Here is a 23,898-nt window from a genome sequence, read left to right as displayed (position 1 = left end):
TCTTTCATTGTGTTGTTCTTGGAAGAGTCAGTAGCCATTCTGGATGCTTGAAGGGGAGGGGAGGGTTAATGAAGCTTCATCACTCTTTTTTAATTTTATTTTTAATTTTACCTAACCAGGCAAGTCAGTTAAGAACACATTCTTAATTTCAATGACGGCCTGGGAACAGTGGGTTAACTGCCTGTTCAGGGACAGAACGACAGATTTGTACCTTGTCAGCTCGGGGGTTTGAACTCGCAACCTTCCGGTTACTAGTCCAACGCTCTAGCCACTAGGCTACGCTGCCGCCCCCCTCTCTGCCTTAATACTTTGGTATCACCCTGAAGCACACTGCAGCTAGCTTTCCACTGTGAACAAAACACCCTCTGTCTGGCCACGGTATAAAGGAGTGCATTACAACAGACTACACTTGATCAAAGACTGAGCGAGCTTTGAGTGGGTCTTGCAGCCAGGGCTATAGATAGCACAGAGATCCTCACAGAAGCATGTTTCTACTGTATGGAAGCTGGAAGCTGTAGTGTTGTCATGGCACCAGCAACTTCAAGTCTCCACAGGGATTTGGTCCATTGTTTGGTATCAAGGCCAAATTACATTGACAGTATTATTCTTAGCATGTTACCTCATTTACATATATTTCCACGGCTCCTTTTACGACAATATACTAAAACGTGTGCATCACGGTACACTTGCACACAAACCAGCACGCATGCACACGCATGCGCACACACACACACACACACACACACACACACACACACACACACACACACACACACACACACACACACACACACACATCCTCCCTCAGCAGAGTGGTGGCGAGAGGAAGGAGGATCTGCGTCTGGGAGCATGTTAACATGCTAGCTCCAGATCTTATCATCCTGCTGCAGGAATCCCAGCCCCAGACATGTAAGTAAATCACAAAGCCAGGTCTCATAATGGCCTCTGCAGGCTTCAGAGAAAGGTCACAGCATTCACTTCTAGAGGAACAGCATGCAGAGCACAAAGACACAACCCACCCTCCTGCCTCCATCCTGCCAGCTACAGGCTCTGGAAGGAATTAGCTCTCCAAGAACAGATACATAAAAAAATATGACATAATACTGAATTTAATTGTTTGTTTTTTAAAACAGCAAGATCACAAAACAAGATCACAATGGTCAGTCCTGTTCTTTGGCATCGCAGAGCAAACAATGGAAAAATGCATGATCTAATTCTATTGACTAAATACCAAAAAGCATTATTGTATACAGTAATACAAAACAGCATAACAACACATTGATTCTAGTTACTGGAATGCTATTAGTTGTATGCTATTGTGCTCTGACCAGAAGAAAGTCCAGTTCTTCCAGGTTTCCTATATCACGTGGTGAGGGAAAACTCCTGGGCCTAGTCAGTCATATGTTTAGTCTGGTGGGTGTGTTGATTCTGTGGCAGGTTGTGCCAGCAACATGTGGAGACACCATGGATTAATGCCATGGCAACACAGAGGGGCACCGTCCTCTGCTCTCCACACACCTCATCAAACCTCATCCCAGTGTCCACCTTGTCCTAGGCTGCCTTCAGCCTTCTGCTCCAATTCATCAGGTTTAATGAGCAGAAACACACACAATCACTCTCAGCCACAGTCACACATCTACTGGAAATGAGGACTTTAAGTACATACCGTATTTCCCCTAAATTAAGCTGTATGGTATACTGTATGTATTATTGTGATGTGTTGTTAATAGGGCACATTAAAGATTGTCAATTGCACAAGGTTCAAAGTGCAATGCAATATTGTAAGATATGGACCTACAGTTGAAGTCAGAAGTTTACATACATACATACACCTTAGCCAAATACATTTAAACTCGGTTTTTCACAATTCCTGACATTTAATCCTAGTAAAAATGGATAGGATAACCACTTTATTTCAAGTATGAGAAATGTCAGAATAATAGTAGAGATAATGATTTATTTCAGCTTTTATTTCTTTCATCACATTCCCAGTGGGTCAGAAGTTAACATACACTCAATTAGTATTTGGTAGCGTTGCCTTTAAATTGTTTAACTTGGGTCAAACCTTCAACAAACTTCCCACAATAAGTTGGGTGAATTTTGGCCCATTCCTCCTGACAGAGCTGGTGTTAACTGAGTCAGGTTTGTAGGCCTCCTTGCTCGCACATGCTTTTTCAGTTCTGTCCACAAATTTTCTATAGGATTTAGGTCAGGGCTTTGTGATGGCCACTCCAATACCTTGACTTTGTTGTCCTTAAGCCATTTTGCCACAACTTTGGAAGTATGCTTGGGGTCACTGTCCATTTGGTAGACCAATTGCGACCAAGCTTTAACTTCCTGTCTGATGTCTTGAGATGTTGCTTCAATATATCCACATAATTTTCCTACCTCATGATGCCATCTATTTTGTGAAGTACATCAGTCCCTCCTGCAGCAAAGCACCCCCACAACATGATGCTGCCACCCCCGTGCTTCACGGTTGGGATGGCGTTCTTCGGCTTGCAAGCCTCCCCCTTTTTCCTCCAAACATAACAATGGTCATTATGGCCAAACAGTTCCATTTTTGTTTCATCAGTCCAGAGGGCATTTCTCGAAAAACTACGATTTTTTCCCCCCATGTGCAGTTGAAAACCGTAGTCTGGCTTTTTTATGGCGGTTTTGGAGCAGTGGCTTCTTCCTTGCTGAGCGGTCTTTCAGGTTATGTTGATATAGGAATTGTTTTACTGTGGTTATAGATAATTTTATACAGTTTTTATATAGTTTCCTCCAGCATTTTCACAAGGTCATTTGCTGTTGTTTTCGGATTGATTTGCACTTTTCGCACCAAAGTACCTCCATCTCTTTGAGACAGAACGCGTCTCCTTCCTGAGCGGTATGACGGCTGTGTTGTCCCATGGTGTTTATACTTGCGTACTATTGTTTGTACAGATGAACGTGGTACCTTCAGGTGTTTGGAAATTGCTCCCAACGATGAACCAGACTTGTGGAGGTCTAGAATTATTTTTCTGAGGTCTTGGCTGATTTCTTTTGATTTTCCCATGATGTCAAGCAAAGAGGCACTGAGTTTAAAGGTAGGCCTTGAAAACATCCACAGGTACACCTCCAATTGACTCAAATCATGTCAATTAGCCTATCAGAAGCATCTAAAGCCATGACATCATTTTCTGGAATTTTCCAAGCTGTTTAAAGGCACTGTCAACTTAGTGTATGTACATTTCTGACCCACTGGAATTGTGATACAGTGAATTCTAAGTGAAATAATCTGTCTGTAAACAATTGTTGGAAAAATTACTTGTGTCATGCACAAAGCAGATGTCCTAACCGACTTGCCAAAACTATTGTTTGTTAACAAGAAATTTGTGGAGTGGTTGAAAAACGAGTTTTAATGACTCCAACCTAAGTGTATGTAAACTTCCGACTTCAACTGTATTTGACTGACAACAATAACGTTATAACTACCCAAACATTTTAGGATTCCCTTCGTAGAGTTGTACTGTATGCTTGGTGCAGATCAGTGCACCAGTTTCTCTCTCTGGAAAGTACATAATTTCTTCAAATACATTTTTTACATTAGCTCACCTCAATAACCTAAATGGAGTCCAACCAACCAGGTGCTTTACCTTTTATTCATTAGCTTTGGTGAATATTAAGATAACGTGTGAGGTTGAGAATTCCCTAAATCAAGTTTCCTACTTCACTTTACCCTACTTTCCCTCTAAATCGATTTATACAAAGGCAAAAAAATGCATCATTGCTTAGCCTACTAATTACCAACAAGGCTGTTACGAAATAATGAGTAGAGGACAGGATACCAAACACAAAGCAATTGCAACACATGCTATATATTTGTAGCCTACATAAGGTTTATAACGCAACAATCTAATTTTCACACAGCCGGCCGCCATCAGAAAGTCACAAAATCCCGAAGCACAGTTGCATCTCCCCCACAGACAACTGCAAAACAATTGAGCCGTTTTGTCACTGAGCATTAGCTATGGACAGACAGGCAAGAGTCCCTTGAGCTCCTCAGAAGACACTTGAGAATTTATCAACATCTTGGTATTCTGTTGTAATGGAAATAAAGTCTAGGACCCAGGCCAGTGACAACAAATGTGTCTCTCTGTTTGGCATGTAAACACCCTATAGCTCCCGACAGAGAGCCAGCGAGCGAGGAGAGTATCAATACCTTACCTATGACATGTCGAGTTCTCTTCATCATAGCGCCACGATAGTCGGGTGTGAAGAGAGAGAAGTCACTCATCCAGGCGGCAGAGGTAAATGACACCAGTAGAACTTAGTCCAGACTTGCTTTTCTATCATTATCATCCCTTTCTTCTCTTCAGACTTCCTGAGTAACGACACAGACAGACAGACACACACACACACACCCCCCTACACTCCCTCCCCCCATTTACACACACCCAGCTCTTACAGAGCCTTGGCAGCAAAGGAGTTTTTTCTAAGGAAGCAGTGCGTCTGAGTCTTTTGTCAATTTTTCCAGCCCTAGCTGCTTCTCACAGCTCCAGTCTGACCTCTCACAAGGCTCTCTCAGAACATAGCAACCACACAAGCAACCTATCAGGAAATCAGGGAGGAGGGAGGGAGATCATAAACACACTGCTTACTGCCTCTTTAAGTGGGGGACAGCCCCAAACATTTAACTACATACTTCTGAAAGAATGAAGAGAGAGAGAGAGCGAGAGAGAGCGAGAGAGAGCGAGAAGATCCCTTCAGCATCATCCATCTTCATTAAAGTCACATGCTGACCATGCACCCCTCTCTAATCTGACTCTGTCTTTCTCTGTCCTTTCTGTGGTTGACTGAACATGACACCCCCCGCCCCGCCCCTCCCTCCCTCCTCTGAGTCCTCCCCCCTGTCAGAGCAGCTGGCTGGGAGTACAGGGGTGTTTATGGTCCTAGAGGAAGCATGTCCCAAAACCCCGGTGGCAGCTACTGAGGCATTGTATGTTAAATAAGCAGCTTCCCTTCCCATTGGACTCCAAAATAGTGAGATTCACTGAAACATGTCCACTTTGCCAGGTGAAATGTGTTACAATGGTCTCAAAAAGGTCAAAGGACAACTTTAAAAATATTATCTTTTGTAAATCCGATGAAACGTTTTATGTCCCTTAATTTAATATACAATTTGAGGGCACATTATATCATTTACAAAACACATGTCCATAAAATCTGAATCCATGTCATGGTTTATACTTAAAACCCCACCATTGATTGTGTAAACAAGCTTTCTCCCCCCACCCAAGGAGAGCAGCTTATCGTAACTAAGAGAGCTTGTTAGGAGACGAGGCCCCCTGCATGACAGGGGGTAAGAGAATGCACCAGTAGATCTGCTATAATGGGATAATTAGCTGTGTGTCTAATAATTTGGAGGGTCAACAGCAATCTACAGCAGGGAGATCAGCTGTGTGAACGGGTAGACGGGTTGCTGTGTCTGCCCTGTCGACCTGCCTGAGCCACCATGGATCTCACACACACAGTGTTACAGGGTTACGTAAGAGACCATTATTGAGGACAGGATAAGGAGACAGCCAATTGTTCAGAAGGAGAGTGCAAATCAATGTTGATGACAACATTTCCCACTGTTCTCTTCCAAACGGAAGACACAAGTCACAGATACACTCTAGATTCTTGTGTGAAAAGCCTACAATCTCCACCACATACAGCCTAAAATGCCACGCACTCATCACACTTTCTCTCCACACTTTCCTTGTAGAATATGAACCCCTTAGTTGGCAAATTGAGCCCTGGGGTGAGAAGTTCATCCCTTTAACAAACCTGTCCTCCAGGAGAGGACAGTTAATAGGCTGGATAGGGTGGCAGGTAGCCTAGCGATTAAGAACGTTGGGCCAGTAACCGAAAACACGCTAGTTTGAATAACCAAGCAGACAAGGTGAAAAATCTGGCAATGTGTCCTTGAGCAAGGCACTTAACCCTAATCAAACCCTAATGGATCATTGCCGGAGGGTCTGAACTGGGAACCACCGCCGGAGGCTCCGGATTGCAGCTCGTCGCCGGAGGTTCCGGACTGCGGATCGTCGCCAGAGGCTCCGGACTGCGGATCGTCGCCGGAGGCTCCGGACTGCGGATCGTCGCCGGAGGCTCTGGACTGCGGATCGTCGCCAAAGGCTCCGGACTGCGGATTGTCGCTGGGGGCTCCGGACTGCGGACCGTCGCTGGAGGCTCCGGGCCGTGGATTATCACTGGAGGCTTCGTGCCATGGATCATTACTACAGGATCCGGGCCATGGATCATCACTGGAGGCTTCGTGCCATGGATCATCACTACAGGCTCCGGGCCATGGATCATCACTGGAGGCTTCGTGCCATGTATCATCACTAGAGGCTTCGTACATGGAGCCAGAACAGGTCTCACCGGACTGAGGAGACGTACTGGAAGCCTGGTGCGTGGAGCTGCCACAGGGCTTACCAGGCTGGGGAGACATACTGGAGGCCTGGTACGTGGAACCGGAACAGGTCTCACCGGACTGGGGAGATGCACTGGAAGCCTGGTGCGTGGAGCAGGCACCGGATACACTGGGCCGTGGAGGAGCACTGGCGGTCTCGAGCATAGAGCTGGCACAACCCGTCCTGGCTGGATGCCAACTTCTGCCCGGCAAATGCGGGGCGCTGGCACAGAGCGCACCGGCCTGGAGACTGGAGACACTGTGCTCATCACCGCATAACACGGTGCCTGACCAGTCACACACTCCCCACGGTAAGCATGGGGAGCTGGCTCAGGTCTGAACCCTGACTCCGCTAATCTCCCCATGTGCTCCCCCCAAAACATTTTTTGGGGCTGCCTCTCGTGCTTGCTTTGTTGAGGTGTCTCCTCGTATCGTCGCCGTTCCGCTTTCGCTGCCTCTATCTCCTGCTTCGGACTGCGATACTCCCCGGCCCTTGTCCAGGGTCCTGCTCCATCCAGGATTTCCTCCCAGGTCCAGTCCTCCTGACCACGCTGCTTGGTCTATTGGTGGTGGGATCTTCTGTTACGTCCATCGTTAAATGAAGACCAAGGTGCAGCGTGGTAGGCGTACATTATCTTTAATTATAAATGTTCCACCAAAAAACAATAAACAACTCAACGAACGTAAAGCTAGGAGTGCAACACATGCAACAAACAAAGACAATATCCCACAACAGAAGGTGGGAAAAAGGGCTGCCTAAGCATGATCCCCAATCAGAGACAACAATAGACAGCTGCCTCTGATTGGGAACCATACTCGGCCAACAAAGAAATATAAACATAGATTTCCCACCCTAGTCCCACCCTGACCTACAAAATAGAGAATTTAAAGGATCTCTAAGGTCCGGGCATGACAATCCCATAATGTTTCTTATCCAGTTGGATTCCTGCTACAAGACCTACACCCACACAGAGACACACATGTGCGCGCAAACACATACAGGTGTGTCCATGTGGAGTAATACGTTTCTCAAAATCCACATTTAACACAGAAGCCCAATCAAATTACACACAAAGTATTTTATAAAAATAGTCCAGCCTTGTGATTTTAATGTAATTTTATAGTGGTTGAAACAGCCTCTCCAGAACAAAAGTTCTGTCTTAACTAATGGGACATAAGAAGCTGTGACCAACACTCTATGCTGAGCGGAGCTCATAAAACAGAGTGAGATCGTGTTTTTGGAAGAACTAGGCCAAGCATCTCTCCACCACCACCCTCCATGGGCCCAGTGGGGGACGAGAAGCCCTCACGCTCATTCTGACATACACACAATGTTGTAAGATAATAGCACAGGGAGAATACGAGACCGCTAATATTTCTCTCTCTCTAAGAACATCATCAAATAGAACATCAAATAGAACATCAAATATCATCTTTGATACAATATGTGGTAAGTACTCTCTATCATTGAGTATTCAAACTACCTAACATCATGTAGTTGGTAGAATTGACTGTGTTCATATACAGAAATCCTCCCTGTACTCCATTTGACTTATACATCAAATGAAATGTTATTTGTCACATGCGCAGAGTACAACAGGTGTACCGTGAAATGCTTATGGGCCCTTTCCCAACAACGCAGAGTTTAAAAGGTAAGACAAATTAGCAAAAAACAAGACAGGAAATAGTAACACAAAATAACGGGACTATGTACAAGGAGTACCGGTATCAAGTCACCTGTACATACAGTTTACAATACTATGGCATTGCCAGGGTCCTAGATCTACAAACACTCCTGATGTAATTTCCTTCAATATTGTTGGAGAGGAAGTTTGGATATAGCAGTTATTTTGGTTCGGAATTCCAGATACGTCCAAAAGAGCACGTTTCCCATTGACACTCAGGAAAAGGGCAGCCGTGCAAGAAAACAATAAAAGGATGTGTCAGAAAGGTCCATTTATCTCCCAATAACAAACCTCACCTAGTGGTGAATATCAAATGAAAGCGAAGCCAACACTGCCTCCAAAACCAACACTAGATTGAAGAGATGTCATAACATGGAAGGCTACAGTACATATACAGCTACCATAGGAAAATAAAACCATGTATGTTGCCAGGTACGTTCCTGACAGTATGTTCCTAGGAAAGGGGGAGGCGGGCATGGGTGCCAGACCAAACCAACGGTATGTTGTCATGAGGGTTTGATTACAAGGGGCAAGGTTTTGGGAGACAATGGGAGTCTGGTTGTGTTTGAGCTCTTTGAAAGTTGAATGATCCCCAGCTGTGGAATAATCTGGACTTCAGGTGGAGAAAAATACCAACCAACCAAATGGAAAGATAGGGCTGAAAATAGGGACTTTGATCATACATTTTATGCCAACATTCATATGGTAACTTGTCCTAGGAACAGAACTAATGGATGTCATTATGGTGCTAAGAGCTGAAAGGATATCAAAGGAAGTTATGTCAAGGCCATGTGACGGTCATTATGGTTTCAGTCATACATTCAGGACATTAAGATGGATTCCCCATTCTCTAATTAACTATCAGATACTTCTTGGAATTTCCGCCCTGGCAGTTACAGAAATGGCTGTTGGCTTTTACTTTGTTCAGACTAAATATAATTTTAGCAGAAAGACCTTTAGATCCAGACAGTCCAGGAACAACAAAAAGGGAAACAGATCCTCACTTGAATGTACAATCTTTAAATCCACATACAGTGCATTTCCGAAAGTATTCAGACCCCTTGCTTTTTCCACATTTTGTTATGTTACAGCCATATTCTAAAATGGATTTATTTTGTTAAAATCCTGAGCAATCGACACACAATACCCCATAATGACAAAGAGAAATTCAGAAATACCTTATTTACATAAGTATACAGACCCTTTGCTATGAGACTCAAAATTGATCTCAGGTGCATCCTGTTTCCATGAATTATCCTTGAGATGTTTCTACAACTTGATTGGGGTCCAGCTGTGGTAAATTCAATTGATTGGACATGATTTGGAAAGGCACACACCTGTCTATAAGGTCCCACAGTTGACAGTGCATGTCAGAGCAAAAACCAATCCATGAGGTTGAAGGAATTGTCCATAGAGCTCTGAGACAGGATTGTGTCGAGGCACAGATCTTGGTAGGGGTACCAAAACATTTCTGCAGCATTGAAGATCTCCTAGAACACATTGGCCTCCATCATTCGAAATTGAATAAGTTTGGAACCACCAAGACTCTTCCTAGAGTTGGCCGCCCGGCCAAACTGAGCAATCAGGGGAGAAGGGCCTTGGTCAGGGAGGTGACCAAGAACCTAATGGTCACTCTGACAGAGCTTTAGAGTTCCGTTGTGGAGATGGGAGAACCTTCCAGAAGGACAATCATCTCTGCAGCCTCCATCTATAACAACACAGGGAGAGACCCAGATACGGACACCGGAGGCAGATAGTTCGAGTCTCTGATATTTATTGAAAAACAAGGTGCAGGCAAGAGGCAGGTCGAGGACAGTCAGAAGTTCATAAACCAGGTCTAGATGGTACAGGGCGGCAGGCAGGCTCGGGGTCAGGGCAGGTTGAATGGTCAGGCAGGCAGGTACAGTGTCAGGGCAGGTTGAATGGGCAGGCAGGCAGGCAGGCTCGGGTTCAGGGCAGGTTGAATGGTCAGGCAGGCAGGTACAGTGTCAGGGCAGGTTGAATGGGCAGGCAGGCAGGCAGGTACAGTGTCAGGGCAGGTTGAATGGTCAGGCAGGCAGGTACAGTGTCAGGGCAGGTTGAATGGTCAGGCAGGCAGGTACAGTGTCAGGGCAGGTTGAATGGTCAGGCAGGCAGGTACAGTGTCAGGGCAGGTTGAATGGTCAGGCAGGCAGGTACAGTGTCAGGGCAGGTTGAATGGTCAGGCAGGCAGGTACAGTGTCAGGGCAGGTTGAATGGTCAGGCAGGCAGGTATAGTGTCAGGGCAGGCAGGCAGGCAGGTACAGTGTCAGGGCAGGCTGAATGGTCAGGCAGGCAGGTACAGTGTCAGGGCAGGCTGAATGGTCAGGCAGGCAGGTACAGTGTCAGGGCAGGTTGAATGGTCAGGCAGGCAGGTACAGTGTCAGGGCAGGCTGAATGGTCAGGCAGGCAGGTACAGTGTCAGGGCAGGCTGAATGGTCAGGCAGGCAGGTACAGTGTCAGGGCAGGCTGAATGGTCAGGCAGGCAGGCAGGTACAGTGTCAGGGCAGGCTGAATGGTCAGGCAGGCAGGCAGGTACAGTGTCAGGGCAGGCTGAATGGTCAGGCAGGTACAGTGTCAGGGCAGGCTGAATGGTCAGGCAGGCAGGTACAGTGTCAGGGCAGGCTGAATGGTCAGGCAGGCAGGTACAGTGTCAGGGCAGGCTGAATGGTCAGTCAGGCAGGCAGGTACAGTGTCAGGGCAGGCTGAAAGGTCAGGCAGGCAGGTACAGTGTCAGGGCAGGTTGAATGGTCAGTCAGGCAGGCAGGTACAGTGTCAGGGCAGGCTGAAAGGTCAGGCAGGCAGGTACAGTGTCAGGGCAGGCTGAATGGTCAGGCAGGCGGGTACAGTGTCAGGGCAGGTTGAATGGTCAGGCAGGCGGGTACAGTGTCAGGGCAAGCTGAATGGTCAGGCAGGCAGGCAGGTACAGTGTCAGGGCAGGCTGAATGGTCAGGCAGACAGGTACAGTGTCAGGGCAGGCTGAATGGTCAGGCAGACAGGTACAGTGTCAGGGCAGGCTGAATGGTCAGGCAGACAGGTACAGTGTCAGGGCAGGCTGAATGGTCAGGCAAGCAGGTACAGTGTCAGGGCAGGCTGAATTGTCAGGCAGGCAGGTACTGTGTCAGGGCAGGCTGAATGGTCAGGCAAGCAGGTACAGTGTCAGGGCAGGCTGAATTGTCAGGCAGGCAGGTACTGTGTCAGGGCAGGCTGAATGGTCAGGCAGGCAGGTACAGTGTCAGGGCAGGCAAATAGTCAGAACCTAGAGGACTAGGAAAACAGAGACTATCAAAAACACGCTAGTTGACTTGACAAGACGAACTGGCAACAGGCAGAAGACACCGGGATAAATACATAGGGAATAATGGGACCAAATGGGAGACACCTGGTCGGGGGTGGAGACAAACACAAGACAGGTGAAACAGATCAGGGTGTGACACCACCAATCAGGCCTTATGGTAGAGTGGCCAGACGGAAGCCACTCCTCAGTAAAAGGCACATGACAGCCTGCTTGGAGTTTGCCAAAAGGCACCTTACGACTCAGACTATGAGAAACAAGATTCTCTGGTCTGATGAAACCAAGATTGAACTCTTTGGCCTGAATGCCAAGCATCACGTCTGGAGGAAACCTGGCACCATCTCTACGTTGAAGCATGGTGATGGCAGCATCATGCTGTGGGGATGTTTTTCGGCAGGAGGGACTGGGAGACTAGTCAGGATCACGGGAAAGATGAACAGAGCAAAGTACAGAGAGATCCTTGATGAAAACCTGCTCCAGTTCTCAGGACCTCAGACTGGGATGAAGGTTCACCTTCCTACAGGACAGCGACCCCAAGCACACAGCCAAGACAATGCAGAAGTGGCTTTGGGACAAGTCTCTGAATGTCCTTGAGTGGCCCAGCCAGAGCCCGAACTTGAACCCAATCTAACATCTCTGGAGAGACCGGAAAATAGCTGTGCAGCGATGTTCCCCATCCAACCTCACAGAGCTTGAAAGGATCTGCAGAGAAGAATGGGACAAACTCCCCAAATACAGGTGTGCCAAGCTTGTAGCGTCATTCCCAAGAAGACTCAAGGCTGTAATCTCTGCCAAAGGTTCTTCAACAAAGTACTGAGTAAAGGGTCTGAATACTTATGTACATGTGATATTTCTGTAAACATTTCTAAAAACCAGTGTTTGCTTTGTCATTATGGGGTATTGTGTGTAGATTGATTAGGGGATTGTGTGTAGATTGATTTAGCGTTTTAGAATAACGCTAAATAATGCTCTCTGTAACAAAATGTTGAAAAAGTCAAGGGGTCTGAATACTTTCAGAATGCACTGTATTTTCAAGGCTCAGCCACTAACTGTACACTATATAGAGAAGTGACTGTTTGACAAATGCTGTACATTCCATTCTCAGGATAATCACACATAAGAGAGGGTGCATGTCTACACATTATGTGTCAGAGTGAGTAGGCTGAGCATGCATGCACATACACACACACACACACACACACACACACACACACACACACACACACACACACACACACACACACACACACACACACACACACACACACACACAAAAAGACAGGCACTGAGGGTTTGTGGGACCTTGTAAGGTTTTATATAAACTGCTATCAATGGCTTCTGGGTAGGTTATTTTGTGACATCATTCAAGTTTGAGGCATACTGCCAGCTAGTCTTTTTCCACACATTTAAAACAGTCAGACAGGACAGCTTTATCCAACCATAGACACACGCCGATTCAGATTTCGGGAATAAAAACCTGGAGCTATTTTTTCTGCTGTCATTGCCACTTCTCCACAGAAGGAAACAATCGAAATGGTGCATGCTTGCATGTTATAAGACATGTCTACTCAGTATTCTTTCAAAGGTGGTTGTGATGTGGAGCTTTTCTATCCTGTACAATGAAAGCTTTTGACATGCAGATAGGAAAGCAACCTGGCATACACTATCTGAGAAGGTGACAACTGCCTATTCATAAATGCATCAGTCTAATATTAGAAGGAAAGTCACACCACAGATAGCAGCTGCAGACTAATGAAAATTCACCAAAGCATTAACATATAGTAGGGCCTTAGCAGATCTACATCAATCATCTACCTGACAGATCCCCACTTGTCTTTTCCTAATAGCACTGACTTCGCTGAACTACTTTATTGAAGTTAAATGTTCTTACTACAACTGTGATATGTGGTTGTCTCATCTAGCTATCTTAAGATGAATGCACTGCACTAAGGATACGAGTGTCTCCTAAATGACTCAAATAAAAGGTCAAATGGCAGGTGGATGAAGCGAGGGAGAGGAACTGAGGAGGAGGGTGAGAGGGAAGAGAGGGAGGACATACTTCTGGCTGACTCGTGTGCCACCCGCACGCTGGACACTGCGAAGGGATGGTCTGGTACCGCGGAGAGCCGTCCATCATCCCACCACAGCAGAGCATCTAAATATCTGCACCAGTCATCTCTAATATAGAGTCTAAGTGTGTGTGTTTGTATGCAAGAGGTGGCTTTCCTGCACAGCAGCCTGTGTACTTCCTTCCTACTCAGTGCCTAGTATAGCCAAGGTCAGCCCAGACTTCAGCTCAGGGAGACAGTAGGAAGACAGGGACAGACAGAACTCTGAGTGGCTACCAGATTGTCACTCTGCTCCCAGGCTTAGAGCTCCTGAATCCCCCCCGGTCTGCTATTCATGTCCCCTGGACACTCTTTTCTTACAGTGCCTTGCATCTGATAGCCCGGTCTCTCAGAGCAGCACAACTCTAACACACACACATACTGCATACAGTACACACACATCAGGTTCCCTGCCAGCCTCTACCACCGCAATTATTTCTCTTCAGTCCAAGGAGGCAGTGAGCTGCTGCCTCTGACCTCTGCCTAGGTCTCTTACCTCCACTTACCTCTCTTTGTCAGGCACATACAACAGAGAATAATCACAAACCCTTCTTAGCTAACCTCTATCTAAGCTCAGGTGACTTCACACTCAGGTGAGAATCTAAAAGTGAAATGCACCATCACTGTGAACATGGAAACATAGAAGCAATGGAAACTGAAAAATAACTCTGTCATACATTCCAATGTGAATTTATAGGGCATTTTGAACTACTAGCTCTATTCGTAACAAGGTTCCCACAAGGTGTTTACAGGGTAATCACCGTCCTCTCTGTTAGGTCACATTGCTGAACGTCTTACTCAAGACGTCACAAGGAAACACCACTCAATCACCAGCCCCTACCTACTGCTATCTACTGAGCAGGCTTCTCCAGTACCACAACTAGCATACATCACATCTGTTTCACACCACTCATAGGCAAAATAACCACAGACCTGTATGAGTATCAAACACACAGAAAATGTCCATGAAGGGTTAAAGTAGATAATCCAGTCACTTACACATAACTGAGCCCATGGTGAGGTCTTCCTGTCTGGACCAGACTGACAGTCCTGCCCTGAGGACTCCGGCTGTGGTATGGAGAGCCGTGCAGAACAGATTCCTTACTGTGTGTGTTTCTGTGAGTGTGTGGGTGCATGTGTATGTGTTCTGTCAGGGCTCTTGCCAGCAGTCTGAGTTGAAGTCTTGTGACCAGTGGAGCTCAGGAGACTGCCATGGCTTACACCAATCTCCTCAACAATGTCCTGAGGCACTGGGGGCTTCCCTTTCCTCCCCCACCCTGCGTGACATTCAGCCGTTGTGCTGTGTGGCCACCGTGCGTCAGGAACCCACCACCGCTTTTCCTCCTGGCTGTAGCTCATTCACTGGCCTGGCCTTGTCTCGGAAGCACTTTCTCACCCCTCCCTCCCAAGACACTCTCAGTGGACAAGGGTATGTATCACATGAGAATAAACACACAAGAATATTATCAGTAATACTCAGTCATACTGTATCTAAGTTACACCCATGGGCATGGCAGTCATTTGTTTGTTTATTTGTTTATTCAGATCCTCATTAGATTTTGCAGAAGCAGCAGCTACTCTTCCTGGGGTTCCCAAAAAAACACAAAACAGCAACAAAACACTCATACACTGATAGACAAGGAGAGTCACACAAATGTAAAATACAACAGTATACAAACAATACAAAAACACAAATGATGTGTGTGTTGGAGTGTGTCTGAGTGTGCCCTCACATTTAGGGGGCTAAGTTTGTAGAACTGCTATTTGCAAAAAAAAGAAGCAGAAATCCTACTACTCCAATATAACTTTTTTTTACACCACACAGCATACTGTAACAACTGAAGAGGCAAAGGAGTTACCAACCATTACATCAACATGTGTCCTTTTAGTGTCCAAGCAAAGACCAATATGTGTGATACTGTAGCCTTGCTGTTTGTCACAGGAAATTGTAACCAGTGGGCTTCCTGTCTTTAAAGAGACATAACACACAGGTCTGTATCTTAAAGCTTACCTTTCCACTGGCTGATAAACATACATTACTTTCACTAGCTAATATTAATACACTAGTCTATTCAGGGAGCAGTTTATTGACATGATAGGCCTTTTTTAGCATTAGTGTTTACCTTTGCATGCCCCAACAATACACATTAACAACAAGCTTTCACAGCTCAAGCATACCTTACAGAGCACATATCACATCCCGTGATACGCCACGTTTTGCATATAATGTAAAGAAGTGAAATGTCCCACCTTTCATTTTAGATGACTTTGAGATAAGTCTCCACAGCCTATGTTCAGATAGTTGGTCTCTCAAGCTGAGAGAATGGCAGGATCCAGACTCCTATTCCCAAGTGGTGTCGAGGTGGAGCGATTACTTCATGTGAGTAGAACTATCTTTAGTTCAGTTCAACAGTATGATTTTGAATCCCTATATTGACAGTATCTATTTTAAACCACTATGCTAACGAAACAGCATGAAAGACTACAAAAGCAGCAACTCCTGGTCCTTCTGTAGCTCAGTTGGTAGAGCATGGCGCTTGTAACGCCAGGGTAGTGGGTTCGATTCCCGGGACCACCCATACGTAGAATACGTAGAATGTATGCACACATGACTGTAAGTCGCTTTGGATAAAAGCGTCTGCTAAATGGCATATATCTATCTATATCTATATTATAACAACATTTGCACTGATTGTTTTTCAACTTAAGGGCAAGGAGTCAATTCCATCATATGGCAACACCATGTGGCTCTGTCAGCAGAAGGAGGTATGACCTTTACCATTGGGACATGTGCTCTAAAAACAGAAAAACAGGAACAAGATGCTGGCATATAAGAAATCTGGATCTGGAGATCACACTTCCCATTTCCACGTCCTCTGCAGCCCCCCCTGAACCATGACCTGTTCAGTTCTGAAGCCTGATCAGCCGGTCAGCCCTTACCATCACCCATGGTTGACATCAACGAATCACAGGGCTATACGCCTGCACTATAAGCCTGCAGTGCATGGGTCCAATGTTTGCAGTAAGGCCACATTATACTAGTGCCACTGGCATCTGGCAGTCACTCCTCCCTCCAGAAAACACACACACACACACACACACACAAGGATGGTGAGGATTAGTACTGTATATGTGAGCTCTGACCAGTAGTCAAGAGGTCCAGGGTCACACACACTGAGTCAGATAACCACATGTAACCGGTGTGAAATGGCTAGCTAGTCAGCGGGGTGTGTGCGCTAATAGCGTTTCAATCGGTGACATCACACGCTCTGAGACCTTGAAGTAGTTGTTTCCCTTGCTCAGCAAGGGCCGCGGCTTTTGGGGAGCGATAGGTAACGATGCTCCGAGGGTGTCAGTTGTTGATGTGTGCAGAGGGTCCCTGGTTCGGGCCCAGGTAGGGGCGAAGCTGTTACACACACACAGTGTCTTTTATCTCTTCCTGCTATTGTAATGAGGCTCGCACATGTATGTTGTCATGTCAACACAAAGTCACCCTGTTTTTAAAATATAGATATTGGAAGGTTCAGCTAGTCCTCTTCACAAGTAGTACATGACTAAATTACAACCGAGTCCATCAAGTCCAAATAGCATATATTTACCTTCCATTTGTTGAGTTATCTGACAGGAACAACCCTACCCAGTCTGAAAAAACATTATGTTAAAATATGTGAAAACATCATGAAAAAAAGATAGCTTCAGCACCATTCAATAATAAATGAGCAGTATGTTGTCCCACATTCAGAGCTGTTGTAAACATCTGGTCTATTATCTGATGTATAAATTATTAGTGCTGTGAACCTCAGTTACCAGGGCAGGAGCAGAGCATCAAATCTCTCAATCATGAGAGGCACCGAGGATAGGAAATCGATCCAAAGATCAGGTCTTCTGTGACTGCACACAATATACTGCAGCATCTTGCGAGATAGATTAAGGTTCTAAACATCTGCAGTGTTATTCTCTACAATGAATCGACACAGTGGCCTTGAGAGGTAATTATTCTCAAAAACAATGCCCTGTGGGGAGGTGAGCAAACCTTGCTGCAAACCATCCTACCCACCTTCAGAGAGTGGAGGGTCATGGGGTCAAGGTCACAGAAGGAGAATGGGGAGTAGTCATCCCAAGTACTCCTTCTGTGTGTCCTAGGCTGACCTAGTAAGACTCCTCTCTTCCCACTACGTGCCATCTGGTTTCCCAAGCATGCTGTTGGGGTTGACCTCATTTGGTTTGAGCTGATCTGAGAGGCCACCCTGAACCCTCTAGAACTCGGGTAGTTACACTAGAGTCAGAAATTAGGCCAGACTCTCAAATATATGTTCATATCTTATGGCTCAGTGGACTATTGTTCCATTGTGTTACTGTGAGCACAAGTCAAATGCTGGCCAAAGCCCAAAGGGGACTGTGCGAAAAAAGACAACCGTTTTCCAAAGGATGTCGAGAGCCCATTTCACGTAAAGCAGGGACAAATAGGAAGCAGTGTGAATACAGCCTACGTCATAAAAACAAGGTTGTCCTGGCTGGGTAAACCCAGAGCCCAGAGCTGTCTGGGGTTATGTCACCAGGGATATTGATGGCTGGAACCCTTATCTGACCTAAAGAGGTTCAAAGATGTTGACGACCTATGACTGATACAAAAAACAAACAGCCTATGATGTGTCTGCAGATTCTATGCACTTGTGCCAATGTGTAACATTACAATTTTGTTTAAATCAAATCGACTAATAATACAATCTTGAATCAATACAAACATTAAATTCCAAATCCAAATAATCTAAAATCCAAACACGGAGATAAAGTTGACGGCATTGTTGTGAGGGGATATGATTTCAGAGGTGAGAGGTAAGGAAGGAAGACATCTGCTCAAGCCGTTTGAGATGATGAACACCAGGGCTGCTGTTCCAACAGGAGAGAGGATGACCCTTTGACCTTCCCATTGTTTACCTCTCTGCGTATGGGACAGTTTTTTATAGATCTGAATTGTGTCTCATTCTGTGCCAGGGCTTATGAATGTACTATCAGTATCACAGAATAACATGGCACCAGGCCCTCATGGTGGCATCTGGTATTGATTTTAGAGAATAGCACTGACCCTTTGGCTACTATGCCGAAGAGGGACGGGCACATAAATAAAGGGAGGGACAAAACAATGCTGATTCCTATTTATCTATCTGTGATAACCTGCACAAACCAACATTGCATATGTCCATAGAGTTTCAGTAGATTCATGGCTTACTGTAAGAGGATATAACTACCACAGTGCCATAGTTACAACAAAATGATTGACAGACAAGTTAGCCAACATTTATGGTGAGAGAAACCATAAACATGCTCACACAAAATACACAACGTCTAGGATAGAGGCCTGTGTTGTAGAGCCAGCAGAACATGTACATTGTCATGTCACTTATCAGTGAAAATTATGCTTGAAACTAAATGCCTTCGGAAACCATATATTGTATTTATTACTCTGACATTTTAATGTGTTTTCCAGCCTTGGTGCCTGTCAGCTGCAGACTGTGTCTATATTCTGTGCTCATGTTTGGAATTGGTTGTATTTTCTTTTTCTATAGGCCTATAGACTATTTAATTTCCCTGTGTTAACCACATACTGTATATGGGGCCAGCCATGAGTGGCCAGACAATACTAATCCTCTTAGTTCAATTAGCAACGGGTGACTGATGCCACACATTTCCATTCTTCTACTGTGCTAAATAGTACAGTGTGCAAAATTAGGGTTACTGCTACAGTGGGCCAAATTCTTTGCACACAATGAGGTTAAGAATTCAACCAGTAATACTGAGTTTATATTTTCCTGTATGGTAATGTAATTCTTCCTATTAGAGATCCTTGGGGTGTGTTATGGAGGATTTCCCAGTACACAGGAAGCATTGTGCTACTGTAATTCCTCTGTTGCTATAGAGGCAACAAACCATAACATACTTTTGCCTGACCTTAACTTCCTGAAAACGATTTGAAGGTTCATTTCAATTAGGTCATGTATTTCCCTCTAAATATAATTTGCTTGGGAGAGCTGTGCCTGGATACAAATACTACGGTCTGAATTCTAATCATCACAATAATCCTGTTTGAAACATCATTTGATATCATGAATCATTCATAAAATCCATACGACGTTACCGTAAATTACGCAGCCTTCACTTTCTGGCAACTATGATGTCACCTGCCACCAATGAGAGCTCAGATAAGGCTTGAATCTCTCTCTTTCTCTCTCCCTGTGAGTCATGGAGCCTGTTACAAGGTTTTAATTGCAATAATACCTCTGAGGTAGTGCTGCCGACATCAGCTGCCAAGCTCACCATTTCCCACTCATGGCTTAAAATGCCAAATATGTGATTGAAGCTGCACAGTTCTACATCCCTTACAGTTAAACAGAGGGGTGTGTCGTTGATCTTAAATAAATCAATGGAGAATAAATGCCACTAGCAGAATAACATTACTGTCATCAGCGTCTTGTGTAGCAAGTCAATCATCTTCTGTAAAGAGAAGCTCATTATGAACCTTTTATATAGTACACTTTGGGGATACAGTATTTAGGTCAGATTGGTATAATAACATACAGTTGAAGTCGGAAGTTTACATACACTTAGGTTGGAGTCATTTAAACTCGTTTTTCAACGAGTTCAACCACGTTTTTCCACCATTTCTAATTAACAAACTATAGTTTTGGCAAGTCGGTTAGGACATCTACTTTGTGCATGACACAAGTCATGCACAGCATGCCGGGGCGGCAGGGTAGTCTAGTGGTTAGCGCGTTGGACTAGTAACCGAAAGGTTGCAAGTTCAAATCCCCGAGCTGAACAGGCAGTTAACCCACTGTTCCTAGGCCGTCATTGAAAATTGTTTACAGCCAGATTATTTCACTTAGAATTCACTGTATCACAATTCCAGTGGGTCAGAAGTTTACATACACTAAGTTTACCCTGCTTTTAAACAGCTTGGAAAATTCCAGAAAATGATGTCATGGCTTTAGAAGCTTCTGATAGGCTACTTTACATAATTGGAGTCAATTGGAGGTGTACCTGTATTTCAAGGCCTACCTTCAAACTCAGTGCCTCTTTGCTTGACATCATGGGAAAATCAAAAGAAATCAGCCAAGAACTCAGAAAAACAATTGTAGTCCTCCACAAGTCTGGTTCATCCTTGGGAGCAATTTCCAAACGTCTGAAGGTACCACGTTCATCTGTACAAACAATAGTACGCAAGTATAAACACCATGGGACCAGCCATCATACCGCTCAGGAAGGAGACGCGTTCTGTCTCCTCGAGATGAACGTACTTTGGTGCGAAAAGTGCAAATCAATCCCAGAACAACAGCAAAGGACCTTGTGAAGATGCTAGAGGAAACAGGTACAAAAGTATCTATAACCACAGTAAAACGAGTCCTATGTCGACATAACCTGAAAGGCCGCTCAGCAAGGAAGAAGCCACTGCTCCAAAACCGCCATAAAAAAGCCAGACTACGGATTGCAACTGCACATGGGGACAAAGATCATACTTTTTGGAGAAATGTCCTCTGGTCTGATGAAACAAAAATGGAACTGTTTGGCCATAATGACCATTGTTATGTTTGGAAGAAAAAGGGAGAAGCTTGCAAGCCAAAGAACACTATCCCAACCGTGAAGCACGGGGGTGGCAGCATCATGTTGTGGGGGTGCTTTGCTGCAGGAGGTACTGGTGCACTTCACAAAATAGATGGCATCATGAGGGAGGAACATTATGTGGACATATTGAAGCAACATCTCAAGACATCAGTCAGGAAGTTGAAGCTTGGTCGCAAATGGGTCTTCCAAATGGACAATGACCCCAAGCATACTTCCAAAGTTGTGGCAAAGGAAAACAAAGTAAGGACAACAAAGTAAAGGTATTGGAGTGGCCATCACAAAGCCCTGACCTCAATCCTATAGAAAATTTGTGGGCAGAACTGAAAAAGCGTGTGCGAGCAAGGAGGCCTACAAACCGGACTCAGTTACACCAGCTCTGTCAGGGGGAATGGGCCAAAATTCACTCAGCTTATTGTGGGAAGCTTGTGGAAGGCTACCCAAAACGTTTGACCCAAGTTAAACCATTTAAAGGCAATGCTACCAAATACTAATTGAGTGTATATCAACTTCTGACCCACTGGGAATGTGATGAAATAAGTCAAATCTGAAATAAATCATTCTCTCTCTTATTATTCTGACATTTCACACTCTTAAAATAAAGTGGTGATCCTAACTGACCTAAAACAGGGATTTCTTACTTGGATTAAATGTCAGGAATTGTGAAAAACTGAGTTTAAATGTTTTTGGCTAAGGTGTATGTAAACTTCCGACTTCAACTGTATTATCACGACAGCGATCTATAACGCTCAACATATAACATGACACTGACGATAATTGGGGGTCTCCGATAAATTGGGGGTGTGAGAGATGCAAGCAGTAACACAGGGGAGGCTGCTTCCATAAATCAATAGGGCCTGATGCACACAAGCCTGGCAATCTCAGTTTCTATGGTAACTGCCTGCATGGTCCCCTCCCCCATGGATGGCTGCTGACTGCCTGCCTCACTAGAGCCATGATAGAAGACACTCCGTAACAATCTCCAGCGTGGCACAATAACCTACTTCCTCTGTCCAGCCCGGAAGACCCGGATGTAGAATGTGGAATGGTGGTCAACAAGAGGAATTGAGAGAGGGGCAAATAGGACTCTAAATAGATTTATATTAGGTTTTCTGTTTTCTGTGGCTAATAACATTGACTTTCATTAAATAGCTAATGAAACCAGTAAATAGAGTATATCTATCTTCATGATGATATACATATTAACTCTTAAATGTGGTTATAGTGATTTACAATTAAATTCATAACAAGAATGGGATGGGATTATCAGATAATGGAAAATCCTTGTCAATATAGGAGCATAGGACCACAAGCATTTCGCTACATCACAAGCATTTCGCTACACTACAAGCATTTCGCTACACCACAACAATTTCGCTACATCACAAGCATTTCGCTGCACCACAAGTATTTCGCTACATCACAAGCATTTTGCTACACCACATGCATTTCACTACACGCGCATTAACATCTTCTAACCATGTGTATGTGACAAATCAAATTTGATTTCTCTGTGATTTGATTTGACAATCACACTCTATGATGATACCCCTGTGAAGTTCTGTGACAACTAGTTAGTACACCAGCATAGTATGAGAAGTCTGACTGGTGTGAGGAACATGACGTGTTCATTATGAAACTATACAAAAATAAAATACAAATCCACATACCAGATCCCACTAGATATAACCACATACTTCATGGTCATTTGTGTAATGTTGACTATGACCTTGAACTAACTATGTAAATTGCAGCTATAAATGATCAGCCCAAATCTGACATTTCTACCAGTTTAGACCATACATTTACACATGTATCTCTACTATAAAGCAATTCCATATCTGAGCATTTCTAAGGATACTGCCTGGAATAGGGAGACCATCCAGGGAGCAGCTGCTGGGTATCACCTCCCTGCTCCCTCTCTCTCTCCCTGGTACATACCCCTTCCCTCCCCACAACCCCCAGTGTGGCTGATGGCTGATACAGGGATGAAGACAGGACACTCACCGACATGTGTGATGACACAGCCCACACGCTGCTGGAACTCCTGCAGAGACATCTCCTCCTCTCTTAGCCAGCAGAGCATCTCAGGGTGTGTGCAGCTTCGGCTCTCCTCTCTCCCCTCCTCTGCTCTACTCTCCACCACTCTCCTTCGTCAATCCGCTCCCTCACCGGAGGCTGAAGGACCCTTCACACACAAAGCACAGTGCCACTCCCAGTCCGAAAGCACCTCAGAGATGATGTGAGAGAGGGGAAGTAACTTCAGGGTCTGCGGATACCTCTAACTCTACATAAAAGATATATTTTCCTCAAAAAGTACAATACAATTTAGCATAGTATGTGTATGTATCATTAATAATGGATGGATACACACACACTCACTGGGTGAGCCAATCACGAGAGGCTAACGCTGCTTTCAGGCTGATGCTCGGCTTGCTGTAATAAAGGCTGAGTCAGACACCAGGAAGCAAATCAGGGAGCAGCTACCTGCCTTGGGGAGATAGGGAGCTAATGGATTCCATAACACAAAACCTGGAGCTGTAGAGCCACTGGAATGGAGCTACAGTACCACTTGGGCTATGATGAAAATGTTGCTTCTAAAAAAATCTGCTTAATCTAAATGGCAGACAATATCAAATAATATCATATACATTTAAAATATAATATTGTAAGTAAAGGATTTCATTTTCAAGTATACATTTTAATAATGGAAATATGTTTTGTTATATGTTATGTTTTGTTTTTGTTTTA

The 23,898-nt window shown here is 44.8% G+C and overlaps 1 protein-coding gene and 1 long non-coding RNA gene across 12 annotated transcripts in view; one reads left to right on the top strand and one right to left on the bottom strand.

Annotated features, from left to right (window-relative positions):
* mcf2l2 (MCF.2 cell line derived transforming sequence-like 2) overlaps positions 1-23,578 on the bottom strand; it is a 116,427-nt gene extending 92,849 nt beyond the window's left edge. For 7 of the 11 annotated variants that reach the window (XM_035782658.2, XM_035782699.1, XM_052458308.1 and 4 more), the window contains exon 1: positions 23,155-23,578. In XM_035782658.2, the coding sequence (XP_035638551.1) occupies positions 23,155-23,233 (79 nt within the window). In that variant the 5' untranslated portion in view covers positions 23,234-23,578. Of the gene's footprint in view, positions 1-4,191; positions 4,757-14,529; positions 14,747-23,154 lie in introns of those variants that run through there. The other 4 variants (XM_035782708.2, XM_035782719.2, XM_052458295.1 and 1 more) reach the window with 4 other exon arrangements.
* On the top strand, positions 9,392-11,431 carry LOC127906374 (uncharacterized). Its single transcript, XR_008061071.1, has 3 exons — positions 9,392-10,464; positions 10,575-10,696; positions 10,731-11,431. It is a non-coding gene; the product is annotated as an uncharacterized LOC127906374 (long non-coding RNA).
* Positions 23,579-23,898: the final 320 nt, after the last annotated feature.

Source organism: Oncorhynchus keta, chromosome 1, assembly GCF_023373465.1.
Source record: "Oncorhynchus keta strain PuntledgeMale-10-30-2019 chromosome 1, Oket_V2, whole genome shotgun sequence".
In the NCBI taxonomy this organism is placed as follows: Eukaryota; Metazoa; Chordata; class Actinopteri; order Salmoniformes; family Salmonidae; genus Oncorhynchus; species Oncorhynchus keta.
This window is presented reverse-complemented; position numbering and strand designations above follow the sequence as displayed.